Below are 13,775 nucleotides of genomic sequence, written 5' to 3'. Positions count from 1 at the left end.
TGTGTATGCTGATTCAAATGATGTGTTTTTTTTTTTTTTATTTTGTGTCTCGTCTGTTTTTTGAAATCTGATGGAGCATGTGAGCAGATGTCACCTGGGTCAACTCAACCTGCAGCCTGGAGATTCAAAATTACAAAATAAATAAGTAAATAAATAAATTCCCAAGGGTAGAGAGTTCAGGGCTACTTTATTCACTGTCAGCACAACACACGCCTGAATGCCTGGCGCTCAGGCTGCCGGCGGTCACGTTGATGATTCATTTTGGGTAATGTAGGTGTTGGCGTTTGCCATGAGAGAGACTGTATGGACAGAAGAAGAAAAAAATCAGGTTCTGAAGGAAACCGGTTGAAAGAAATCCAAAAATGCCATATCAGAGCGGATAAACGCGTGTTTGGTTAAATGCTTACTATATAAGACATGTGATGATAAGATATTTTCCTCAAAGTTAATATCAAATGAAGTGATCACTTGACCTCACGGAGAAGCTTTTGATATCATCAGTGTCGACTCCGCAGAGGAAATGACCTTAATGTCATGACCTGTGTGCAAGTTTGTGCGTCACAGCAGCTCGTCTTGGAGGATTTATGCTCCCTTCAGTGAATTTTAAAAGCACCGTTACCATTATGTTTCCTACACATTCTCATCAGAAGTTCTAAAACAGAGCGCTTCTTTTGACAGCCCGGCACAGTATTTCCTCCATTTTTACACTGTCAGTTTAGAGAGGGAATAAATGAATGTCATTTGACACGCCATAAATCACGGGTATTGGTTTAGCATCTAGGAGGAAATTCCAGCAACATGAGGGATGCTGCGGCTGACTTGATTGCATCGCCAGCCGTTCATGTAGGAAACGCTTTGACGTGTTTGAAATACAGCGGTCTTTGCATGCACGTGAGTTTCTGTAAACACGCGCCTGCGTGCATACGTGCGCACGGGCCGCGGCGAAAACCCACACATTCAGGTGCGGCTTCATATTAAAATTGCATCAAATATAAAATTGTCGCTATTTTGAATGTCATATTGACAAGTTAATGTTGGGCGCCGGTGGCTCCCGTCAGTCGGCACTTTGTTCGGATGGATTTTTATAGCTCGCATCCTGGAGAGGCTGGAAAGAGCACTCGCAGCACGGCTGCTGAAATGTAATGTTTCCGTCGTGTGAAAGGGAAGAAAAGGCACTTTGAATTTCTGTGTTCATTTCCCCGCTTCGTGTCTAATATACTGGGATTTTTTTTTTTTCAGTCGACACCTTGATAAACAAGACATGCTTGAAATCTGTTAGAAAGCTCTCAATGCGGTGAATATGACTCATGATTCCTGGAAATGTGACTCAGTGTAATCTTCTCGGGGTTTTTTTTTTGGCGTGTGCTCTCTACCTTCATCTGTCACACCAACTCTCATGTGAATTTAAAAATGGAGGTATTGATTACAAAGATTTTTAAATCTCTGCATGAGTCCTCTCTCTTCTACAGCTGCGTGATGGAGATAGTCTGTATTCCTGCTCATCTGTAGGGTTTCTCTCTGCCTCTCTTGTGGCCACTCCAATACAATACATCTCTGCATAACGATGAACTTCCAGAGCTACAGACAGACACACCTCTCTGACATTTATCACTATTATTTTCATCCCTGTCTTCCCTTTATTTGACAGTGTTTCAGGGGGAGTTTACACCTTTCTCGCTTCCCGTCACTATCTTTCTCTTCTATTCTGGACAGGACTGAATTGAAAAGGTCTGCTGGGTATAGGTGTCTGAGGGTGTGTTTTCCTCCCACACTTTTCCCCGAATGCTCCCTGCTTCTACTTTCCACCCTTTTTGCCTCTGCCTTTCTGACTAGGGGGGAAAAAAAAAAATCTTTGGAGAGTGGAAATACTGATGTTTTTACCATACATTCTTTGTTTCTTTTGCCTATTGCCGAGGTTTCACATTCCTGTAGCGCGGCTTTCTACCTTCACACTCCAAGTCTTCTATTATCCATCCTTGCTGGAGCTGATCAAAGCCGACTCTGGGTGAAAGCAGGGGTCCATCCTTGGCAGATTGCCACTCCATCACAGGGCAAACACAGAGAGACAGACACATTCATATCAACTCCTACAGGCACTTTAAGAGACACCTATTAACCTTAAAGCAAGGTTTTTTTCAGACTGTGGAAGGAAAGCACAGTACCAGAGGGGGGGATAAAAGGAGAATATGGAAGACCCCCACCCTAAAGTTTACAATAAACTTTGTCAAATCTTCAAATTCTTTCTGTGGAGTCCCAGTTTTCATTGTTGTCTGTACTGACACTTTGGACTTGGAATGTATCCATGATTAAGGACATTCAGGCTCGGAGTAATTTGATGCTTTGATTGCCGAGAGGCTAATCAGAGGGCCACAAAAAACGAGGCCGGCCTGCACTCACGCTCTCTCAGATGAGAAATCGTGCTTCAAGCTGTGACCATTGCAGCCTTTTCTCAGAAATCAGGCTTTAAAAAAAAAAAAAGGAAAAAGGAAAGGAAAGGCTGTGACCTCTGAGGTGGATGCTGGTGGAGAGTGGCCCAGGGTAATTTTCTTGTAATGGGCACCCCTCAGATTGAGAAATGAAATTCAACCGCAGCTTTGAGAAGTCTGACAATAGAGTTCACCAGAAATTACTATATAGGTGAAATTCATTTACCTTTTACTATTTGCCACTGATTTCAATGCCCCATGTCTGTCTCAATGCTCATATTGTTGTATTATTCTTCTCCAATCAGATGTTTCTGTGCCCAAACTTCACATGAGTAATTATGAAAGCAAACGAGTTTCTTTGTGAACAAAGATTAGAAAAATTATGATTTTAGTGACTTTTTTTTTCCCTGTGCTCCTTCCTTGTTTTAAAGCAGCTTTGTTTTCAGTAATTCTATCAGCACTTGCTGTGAAAAATCGCCCCAGAAGCGTATTTGATAGTTTTAGAAATACATTCACATGCATCCCCACACCTCAGCGCAATGTTATTAATCAGGCTCATAATCCATACATTAATAACAAGAGACAGAGAGCAGAAACACAGTCAGTCAGAAGGTAAAGAAGTAGCACAAACCTCCTGATCACAAAATCCAGTATCGGTGAAACTATTAGTGAATTGATTGGTCACACTGCATGGAACACTTTCTGTTCATCAGTCACTGACATTATTTTTAAACAACAGATTCCAAATCTCTGTCTCCTGTGAATTTGAGGATTTTGAAGTATTGCTTGGGGAAAACATCTGCTGCTGTTTTTGACACCAATAATTAAAGATAATCTTCAGATTAGGTAGTCAAATTGAAAAGTCGTAAATCAGAGTCACCCAGACTGAACCTCTAGTTTATTCAGGAGAGTCGCTGAGTGTTTCTGCAGCGGGATATGTGTGTGTGTGTGTGTGTGTATGCGTGTGTGTGTGTGTGTGTTTTCTAGTGTGTGTCAACGGGAAATCATGACACTTGATCTGTGAGATGTCTTTCCTGGGTGCGCTGCTGCTTATGCATGTTGCAGAAGGCTTTGTGGAGATGTAAACACACGTAGCAGCCATTGTTTTGTTTTGTTTTTTTTAGCACAGTAGATGACAGGAGTCAGTAATGCATGTCATGTTTGTGTGTATTTGTTCCACATTTGGAAAACTTCATCTTGCATGAGTGATTAGATCTCCCTCGTTTGTCTGTATGTGCAGGCATAGAATTATTCATGGCTCCTCCAGTGTACATTATGTACTGTGTATGTACATACATCTACATTCAAGTGTGTGTGTGTGTGTGTGTGTGTGTGTGTGTGTGTGTGTGTGTGTGTGTGTGTGTGTGTGTGTCCTGGCTTCATTCTGCTGACTGGTTTATTGCTGTTCCAGGTGACGGAGCATGAGAACAGCAGAGTTTCAGGGTGCTGTTTTCAAGCACCACTGAAGCCACAAATTTGATTATTTCTTTTTTAAATCCACAAGTAGAAGAGGATCCCCCTCACTGCCCTTCCTCAGACACACACACGCGCGCACACACACACACATACGCATACATACATACATACATGAAATCATATGGGGGTTAGAAGGTGTGCAACAGACAAAATTCTGTTCCAATAATATGTGCAAAAAAAAGTTTGTGGTGGTTCAGCTAAATACATGCCTCTTACAACAATAACATCTCTGCACCTCCTTTTTATCTGTCTTTCAATTCCACACAATCTTAATTAAAGCAAACATTGTGAGACATTGTAAATCACATTGGGCATTGGATATTCATCGAGGGTAAAGTCCCAGTAGGCCCAGTCTGGAAAACACGCCTGATTTTCCTCATTCATGGATGCAAACGTGTTAATTTGAGAGAGTTTGTAACTTTAAAACCTCAGTGCGTCTCTTTAGCAGATCTTTTCACCTGGAGATACCTTTAATAGATAAGACCTTTGTGTTTTCATTACATGGTTTAATAACTAATCATTTGGAAAAGTCATTCATGCGATACTGTTTTTATTGCCTTTGCTGTATAGGATGTCTGTCTAAATAGTGCGTAAATCATTAAACTAATCACTGATTTAATTCATTGTATTCAGCCGAAGTTAGAGGTCAAACTCTCCTGATTTTCAATTGATTGATCTGCATGACAGAATTGTTCTGAGGATTCTGTACGACCTGAAAATGTTGGCAAATGCTTGATCTACAAGTTGCAAAATAACGAAATCGAACCTGAAAAAGCCACTTTTTTTCATCCCAGAAAGGGTTTGACTCCTTCTTTCTCTCTGCACCCCATGAGACAGTGGACACAATGATCCTATCACATCACGGGGAGATTAAACAAGAAGTGTCACAATGACACAGTGAGTTTGATAATGGGACAATAGAAGCTCTTTCAATTACAGCTCTTTCTCTGGAGAAATCGGCTGAGGAGGAAATTCTTCCAATAACTTGGTCCTGTCTCTGTTTATTCATTTTGACATTTAAATCTATCTTTCTTTAACCTTATTCTGTCCAGATTGAATAGCGCTCGAACACGCTCCCATCAAGATAAGATGGAGCTGAATCACCTCTGCAGAGAGCGTTTTAGACTGTGTAATTAGTGAAACCAGAGACTGCACAAGAGAAGGTAAAGTTAGTTGATAATGTCTTTTTAAAGGGCATGTAAAGGACACTTTTTTCCAGAGAAAATTATTCTTCTTGAACTGGCGTTTCCATTGTAGAACTGAAAGCACTAAATGATGCATTGATATGAATAACTAATAATTACATCCTGTGCATTTTGCTTATTATAGTGATTTTTGCAGCAGAAATTCCATATCAGAGTTACAAGAACTTACTTCCTTCTATACGTTATATACCCAACATGTGTTTTGGAGTTCAAACCTAAACAGGAGTTTGTCTGTTTAGAATAAAACAAACGTTATTGTGTCATCATTTGCAGTCCCTCTTCAGTTAAAGCTTCGAAAGTCGACCGAGCACATTTCTAAATTCTGCAGAGTTTGGAGTAGCGGCGGCGTGAGAGGCTGCTGTCACCAGTCGTCACATAATCGCATCTGTTATTTATGACAACGTTTGGCTTTGCGCTGTCATTTCGATCTGTGAAAAAGCCACGTACAGCATCCTAAACAAATACATTATGATGCAAAACTATTCACTTATGTTTCATTTGGTGTCAGAGCGTGTCGCGCAGATCTGCCGGTGTCATGGTGATTAATGGCCGTCCTGAATATGCCTAAACAGCATCCTCTCGGCCGTCTCCGTGCTATTCTCGGTGAGTCAGTTGTCAACTGTCTCCAGCAGCACCTTGTCAAGTCCGATTTCCTGCCCGGGCCGGTCTCTGAAGCCAAAGGGCCAGCTGCTTCCAACTTTAGGGCCTGTTATCTACTTGCCTTTGGCTGCCCTCTGGCCATGTCTGGCCTCAGATTTAGTCCGACCGCAGCGAGCTTACAGATAATTATCGGGCCGGGCCCAGCTGTGTGGCACGCATCCACAGGCTCTTTGTTGCTAATTGAATTAGACCCCATGCTGGAAGTGACAGAGAAATGAGCAGTTTCCCCCAGCGAGCCATGTGATTAGCAGGTTTGGAGAGGGGAGGTCGGCCCCGGATGGCGCGCCGGTGTGGATGCCCGATGCCGTTGACTCAGCATCCGCGTCACATCCATCCTGACACTGATGTTCCTGTCAGCTTTCATTTCATGACGTGTGTCAATGGGGGTCAAGTGCGGTGGACAGTCGGGAATGGACAGCTTCCAGGCTTTCAAAGTGAGTGTAAGAGCTCAAAATGTCTGTTTATCCTTCCCTCTTTTTTTTTTTTATTGTTTTGCCATCTGTTTTATAACTTGTTGGGTTTGCTAGATATACACCCCGTGGCAGCTTTCAGACTCTGAAGTCCTCAATAAAAAATGCAATAAATAATCCATTTTCAGCATGAAAATTGGAGTTATTTATGCATGAAGCACTTTCATGAATACCAACGTAAATCACAATGTCACTGATTGTCACTGTGCACAAGCTTGGGGTCATACAAGCAAAGTGGTTTATACGGAGATCATTTTTCAAGTAAAAAGACATAATTGACATTAAGAATGGGCCATTTATCTCACAGAAAGTCGTGCAAATATGTGAAAATCTTCATATATTGAGTAGAGTTTTGGGTGTTAAATTATTTAAGTCTCCTTCACAAAAAGCAACAGCAGAGAGAATGATCTCAACACAATGAACAAGCGAAAAACATATCTGCATGTACGTCATTGTTTGGGGTCCATAATGCCCTTCATCATCTAAAAGTAGAAAATAAGTCTTATTATAACCTTCAAAACTGATTTGTGCTTCACTTTTAAAGAATAAAGAGCGTCATCGCATAAAATCAACATCTGAGTTGTTCCACAGCTCGACCTCAATAACAAAAATCTGTCTTTTCGTCATTTCTCTCTCAGCAAACCTCCAAATATCAGACCATATTTGTAAAATACGTAAAAACCACATTTCTTTTTATCCTAAAAAACGAATTGAGCACATTTCATGATATGTGAATCCAAACAGACTTGCATGCAAAGAAAATCCACCGTTTTTTCAGTAGTTAATTCACTGTTGCTTTCCATTTCAGAACCAGACAGTAGTTGTGACATCTGCGCACAGATGCCTTTTGCAGCCCGTCAGGAGCCTTTCTGCTCGAGCTGTAGACTGTCACCCATTCTTTCTTGTAGATCATTTAATTATACTCTGTTTAAACTGCTCACTTTTTTTCCTGGATGTTTGGAGGACAGTAACGACCACTTCACAGGCTTCAGTTTGGAGTTTGAAATGTACTCTGAGGCGTGCCGTCCGTCAGGAGTGTCAGACATGAAGGTAGTGATGTCTTATTGTTGGTGCAGTAGCATTAGCATCGTGGGAAGATCGTGGGTTTGAATCTGGGCTGGGCCTTTCTGTCTAGTGATTTACTGACTGTTACACCCCTTAAACCACAATATCTACACCCTGCATTCTGTAATTGAGTGTGTGTGTTTGTCCTGTGATGGACCGGTTACCTGTCCAGAGTGTGTCCTGCCCTCGCCCGTTCGTAGCCGGGATTGGATCCAGCGCCAGGCCATAATTCACAGTATAAAGCGGTACAGATGGATCCGCCATTATCTCTCCATTCCACGTGTTTCCAGGAAGACTTCGGCTCGTCCAGATGTTGCTTTGCATAATTCAGACGGAGACCCTGATGTCATCTGTTGGGTTTTCTTCGTACGAAGTCAAATGTTTCTCCGCCCTTGTATTCAGATGAATTGTCCTCCAGGCCCGTTGCAATTTCAGATATTCTCTTTGCTTTTTTTCTCTTTTCTCTCACAGATAAAAAGTTGTACTCCAAAGTTTTCTTTGTCCTTCAGATATTTTTTGACTTTTAAAGTTTCCTCTAACTTTCCTCGCGTTGGCATTTCGGACAGGAGGATTTCTAAGCTGGATATCATCCAAATTTTTTGCATATCCTGCAACAGAACCGGTGAGAACGCAGTCAAAAAAAAAAAAAAAAACGGCCAACGTGAAATGTGATAGTGTGAATGTCTTTATTTGTCTTCACGCTTGTCCTTGATCTGAGCTCAGTGCTATACCGAGATCTTATTTCCTCCCTGCGCTTGTCCTCGCTTTCATGCGGCTGTCAGGTCTCCTTTTGAAGTCGGATATTTCTGTCACTAAAGTGGTAAATTAGCGGCATGTCTCTCTTCTACAATATGAAGGACTTTGTGCAATGTGCATTCTTGCAACCTCAAAATTGTGTGGAGACTTTAGTTGTGGGAGGACGTGTGAAAACCTCATAAAAATCACAGTGTTCACAGCTGTTATTAAACTGGATCATGCAAGCAGGGAAATCACTCACATCTCTCATGGAGACAAAAAAAAAAAAACGAACAACACAAATTCTCTGAGTTTTCCAGAGCTCTTGTATTTTCTGTGAGATCTTAAGGTGTCCCAGATAAAACATATCAAACCATTTTTCTCTTCTCTACTGTCTTTTGAACATTTTACTTGTTGCCTGCAACCTGTCCGCATTTAAAAATAAAATTAAAAAATATTCGAGAAGTTGAGCCCACTGGCCAACGCGGGGTGTGTGTGACATTTGTTAATGTCACACAAAATTATAATGAAGCACTTAAAAGTTTATCACTGGACGCTGGTGCATTATTAGTCCACGTTTGTATTTGTTTGAACCTTGCGGCTTCACCTCTCTTCAGACAGCGCCGAGCGTCTTTGCGCGGCGCCGTGGAAGAGTTACGCAACGCTGCTGTAGTTCAGCTTCAGCGGCTCACTAGTCGGGCCGGCGAGATGTTATGAAATGTGACACAAGTTATCTGGTAGTCGTCTTAATTATTTATATACACCTGTGTTGGATGTGAAAATTGGGTTGTTGAGCTCAGCTGCGCAACGAATCTTTCATTCTTTTTCAGAGTAAAACTGAATAACACGAGAAATAGTGTCCTTTGTGAGTACAACAGAAGTGGATAAAACATCTTCTATTATTTAGTGTTTTCCTTTATTTAGTTCTTTGTTTATAATTCAGGATGTTATACATTTGTGTGTGTCTTGTGTTTTCCATGAGGTCCCAAATATAGTATCTCTCCTCTGTCTGCACTGACACACTGATGCTGTTCAGCTCGTGCATGTTTAAATAGTTGTAGTTCTTATTGAGACGGGTTGTAAGACATGCCACAGCATGAGCAGCCAAACTCTTCCCTGTGAACGGGGGAGTGTATCAAACCTCTCAGCCCGTTCCTCTTTGACATCCTCGTGGACTGCTCGACTCCAGAAGGCAGGGAGAGAGGGTGCCAGAAGCGTTTGATGTGCAGCACCGGCGAACCCGGAGACGTGGAGCCATCAGGATGGAAAACCTTCAGCGGGATGACCAAATGCTTCTGCCTACACAGCCACGGAGTTGAAAAAGGTGCAGTTGCAAGGAGCAAAGTGCAGGGATTCAAAAACCTTGGCAGCATACTGATAAAAGTGGGAACATCAGAGCGAGGGGTGAAGGTGGGATGCGAGTCTGGCGGGAGGAACTGGATAAAAAATGACAAGTGCACGGCGAAAGTGAAGGGCATGGTCCACAGCCTCGTGGTGCCGCGTGGAGACAGTCCCTCTGCCAGCCAAGCAGCAGAGACAAGTGGAAGCGGCAGAAATGAAAATGTGCATGAGGGCGTGCAGCTGGACGGGGGGAGAAATGAAAGAGTTCAGGAAAGCTTGGAAGTGGAGAACGATGCGAGGAGATGCAGAAACGCGAGGCTGAGACAGTTTGGTTGTGGCTCGGTTGGTTGGAAGGCTGTTAAAGGATTGTTTTGACCAGAAATAATGAAAATACACTAAATGTATGTTGTACGTTTCCCACAACTTTGGACTTTTTTTCCGTTGGTTTGGTCAAACGTCTCATTCACTGTCAGCACAGATTATTGATGCATTTGAAATATATGTGATGAGAAGGGAAGTTGTGAAATCATGCTTTAATATGTGCACAGTACATATAAACACATCTAAATATACATCCATACTCACAATCAGAGAGATCAGTCTTTTTTGATATGTGCATTGCAGATATTGACATTGTAATAATAATAAATCAGTGATATTTTCTGCCTTACTGTGCAGCCTGAGTCACAAAAATAAGCCTTTAAATATTCCCCTACTATGCTCAAGATTTTCCCCTGTAAAGGGTGAGAAATCCCCTCCTTTGTGTTTCCTGGATGCCACACGTGCGCGGCCTCTTCCCTCCAAACAAAGCGCCACGTGGATTTATTCATCTCTCCCCCGTCTGTATCTCTCTCCCACGCCATGCTCAAATTACATGATTCTGTTTTGTGGCAGTGTGCCACAGAGGCCATGCATGAAATTTATTGGCCCCGAGTCCCGCCATTTGACACGCAAGACGTGGCTAACAGATCTTGTGCCATTTCCCATCTCCTCCGGCTCCCGTGTAAAGCTGACCTTTCCTGCCTCAGGGCTATATTTAAACCGCGAGCACCAGAGACTTATGGTGCCATGGGAAATTTTATTATCAATGGTCTCCATTTGTCTGGCTTAATTCAGGGCGGCCGTAGATTGTGCCGAAGCACGCCGTATATTTACACTCCACCACGGCAAACAAGGGCACCGGTGACAAACCTGGCTATCAGGACCCTGGCGGGGGTGACGCCTGGCGGAGCGTTCCTCTGAGCTGCTGTGATGGATAGAAAACATTTACTGTGGGCTCTATTTACAGCACAGAACCAGCAGTACAGTGCGAGATGAATGAAAAAAACAGAAAGTGAGATATCATTCCGCGAGGCTCAGCCTTGACCGGAGTCAAACACAAAGGGACTTGACATTTTGAAAAATTTCAACTGGTAAAATGTCATAAGATTCCAACCTCAGAAACATTCATCAGCCTTTACCGTTTGTCCTCATTAGACCAGACAGCAGGTTGAATGAGCTCACAGACACACACACACACACACACACGAACCACTTGTACACACACTTATTCTTTTTCAGACTCTCGCCCAGCCATCTGCTTAACCATTCACTGACTCTCTTATTTTTCTGCACATTGCTAGGTATGAGATGGGAGTTCAGAGGGTGCTCCAGGTGGATCTGAAAATGGAAAGCTTCCCAGAGCTGATGGGCAGCCGCTGGATGGCCTGGCAGGTGGAGTATCCAGCCAGCCGCGCCGCCACACAAGAGGCCGAGACGGAGATCCGTCTGGCGCAGGAGGACCTGGCGGGCATCGTGCCGCTGGCAATGGTGAGTGAGGCCACTTACAGCGCAGCGCAGCTCGACTCCCACATAGACGGCTGCACAGTCATCACTGTGAATGCGAAACAGTACATCCTCGTACTCTCAAACGCCTTATTCTCCATTTAAAGCTCGACACGGCATTTGCATATCCTGCAGAGGAAGACGTCTATAAGGTCTGGTCATAAGGTCTGGTCGCTGTCATTTGTGTGATTTAGTAAACTGTGCAACTAAAATAGAAAACAGAAAACACACAACATTGCAATATTTTGGCCTGCTATAAAATATAATCAAGCTATGCAATCACGCTAATGCACAAGTAATAATCCAATCATACGCTGTCCGTGCATAAAGCCACTCTGCTTGATCAGGATTTTTACTGCCACTATAGGTTGCAACTCGTGTGTCATTGTAGTGTAAGTCTGTTCTACTCAAGTAAAGGTTTGAGATTCTTTATTCACCACTGCCGCTTAGGCGTAGCTAAGAATGTAAGTCGGTACCCACAAAGTGTGTTTAGGAGCCGGGCAGAAAGAGACCATGTGCGGTTCCCTGCAGGCTTCAGATGGAGTCTCGGAGCTGGATCTGGCCTCAGGGTAAGCCCAAAGCTGTGTGTCTACCTCAGCCAGGCAAAGGTAGTCTGTTGTTTGGATTAATTCCTGTAGAAGTTCACATAGAGAACTTTTCCCGCGTCTTTGTAGCTCTGCTCGGCAACCCGGAGAGCATTGCCTGTGATCGAGATCAGGAAGATCCAGGTGAAGAAATGACTGACATCAATTGTGTTGACTAAAGAGAATGACACGCTGTCGCATCAGCACTGATTACCAGCGCAAAGATTGCATTCATTTCTATTTCCGTGCTTCTAATCTGCATGATACAGACCTTACTGTTGTGTCATTGTTATTCTCTGAGTATTGCCCTTAGCTGTGTAGATGATAGATGCCTGTGGGTGGCTGTTCCTGGATTCACAGAAACGCGAGGCATCCTCACCCACAGATCCATTCTCAGGATAATTGAAGCTATGTGTTTAATGCTCCAGTATTGTTCAACTTCCTCCTCTCGCTTCCCTTTCATGTCACTGATGTATCAACAGCCTGCTTCCCTGGTTCTTGGAATATATAGTTTGCTCCCACACCTTCCACTGACAAAAACTGCCGAGATTATTTGCATGATTATATAGCAAAAGCCCCGTTTGGGAGAAGAAAAAAAACACACAACCGAGAATATGCTTTTACTTTTTCAACGAAAAGCAAACTTTACATAAAATCTTTACTTGGCTGATTTTATTTCATTTGATTTTAACAGCTACAGAAATAAGAGAATCGGGTCTATGTTTTCTAAAATGAATTTTGTGAATGAGCTGTTAACAGTCAACCATACAACACTTTAGAAAGGATTTATCCCTAATCTGCTTAGTTTTACACTTTTTTTTAAATTGCTTACTTTAACAAACAAACGTTTTTTGTATTTATTAGGACCAGCATGCTAAATTAAACTGACTTGTTATTGGGCAGTTCAGATAATTAGGCTCATACATGACTGGTAAATTTGAGTAAAATCTGCTAAATTACGTACATTTTTTTTCCACTTGTAATAACACTGAATTGGTAAATCACATTTTTTTTCAGACAAATCTTGCAAGAATATTACACAAACCCCCTCAAAGTTTGGTTCATTATTAGCTTGGCGTTTACACACATGTCACAAAATGCTTGGATTTGTTCTTCATTCTCAAGAAGTTCTCTCGGGATTTCTCGATGGAGATTTGAGGTCTCTCCCTGGTCGAGGAATCAGTTTGAAATTCTATGGTGAAGACTTCGAGACAGGCTTTAAGTCATACACAATGATTATAAAACTATTTATCAAGAAGGACAAGTGATTTTTTTTCTAAAAATAAGCTCAAATTTCAAGCAAGGTTGTGGAGAAATTGCAGGAAACTTTGGAAAGTTCTTTGTGAATTCCATTTGTAATGTTATATCCTAGCGAGATGAGTGTGTGTGTGTGTGTGTCAGTTTGCTTTTCTTCATTGCATGAACAAGCTTTAATTTCATTTACCTTGCTGAGTTATTCTGTCTCAGATGCTTGCCAGTGACCCAATGCAGCAGGTTCCTGAAGAGGATTCCCTCAGTGATCAACATTAACTTTTGACACCATCATTTCAAACATCTCCATCAATGTAGGGTTATTCAGGAGAAGGTGACTGGAGCAGTTTGCTCACTTAAGTTTGCTTAACTATGAGGCCGCCTAAGCGCTCATTTTGCTTATCTGCTTCGTTTTGCATCTGCAGCACATACAACTTCCTGAGGTGCACAGCATCTCCAGCCACCCCGCGGTACTCGGCTTAACACGTGGCACAAATACTTATACATGGAGACACATTCAGAACTCATTAACTCTGTCTGTCTTCCTCTGTAGCCCTTCGCTCTCTCTGTCACACACACACACACACACATGCACATGCACGCACGCAAGCAAGCACATAAGGCTTTTGCAATCTGCATGCCCCAATATGAGAGAAGCACACAGGCGAGGAAGAGGAAAGCAGAATTAGATTACTTGGGATCACTGTAGCATGAAAAGGCCCACAGATAAGTTCCTCT

At 42.6% G+C, this 13,775-nt stretch overlaps 1 protein-coding gene across 2 annotated transcripts in view; it reads left to right on the top strand.

Annotated features, from left to right (window-relative positions):
* si:dkeyp-14d3.1 (transmembrane protein 132C) overlaps positions 1–13,775 on the top strand; it is a 139,430-nt gene that overhangs the window by 88,253 nt on the left and 37,402 nt on the right. For both annotated transcript variants that reach the window (XM_030105065.1, XM_030105064.1), the window contains exon 4: positions 11,001–11,187. In XM_030105065.1, the coding sequence (XP_029960925.1) occupies positions 11,001–11,187 (187 nt within the window). The remainder of the gene's footprint in view (positions 1–11,000; positions 11,188–13,775) is intronic.

This window comes from Salarias fasciatus, chromosome 12 (genome assembly GCF_902148845.1).
Source record: "Salarias fasciatus chromosome 12, fSalaFa1.1, whole genome shotgun sequence".
Lineage (NCBI taxonomy): Eukaryota > Metazoa > Chordata > Actinopteri > Blenniiformes > Blenniidae > Salarias > Salarias fasciatus.
The sequence above is the reverse complement of the archived record's forward strand: the minus strand, read 5'-3'. Positions and strand labels throughout refer to the sequence as shown.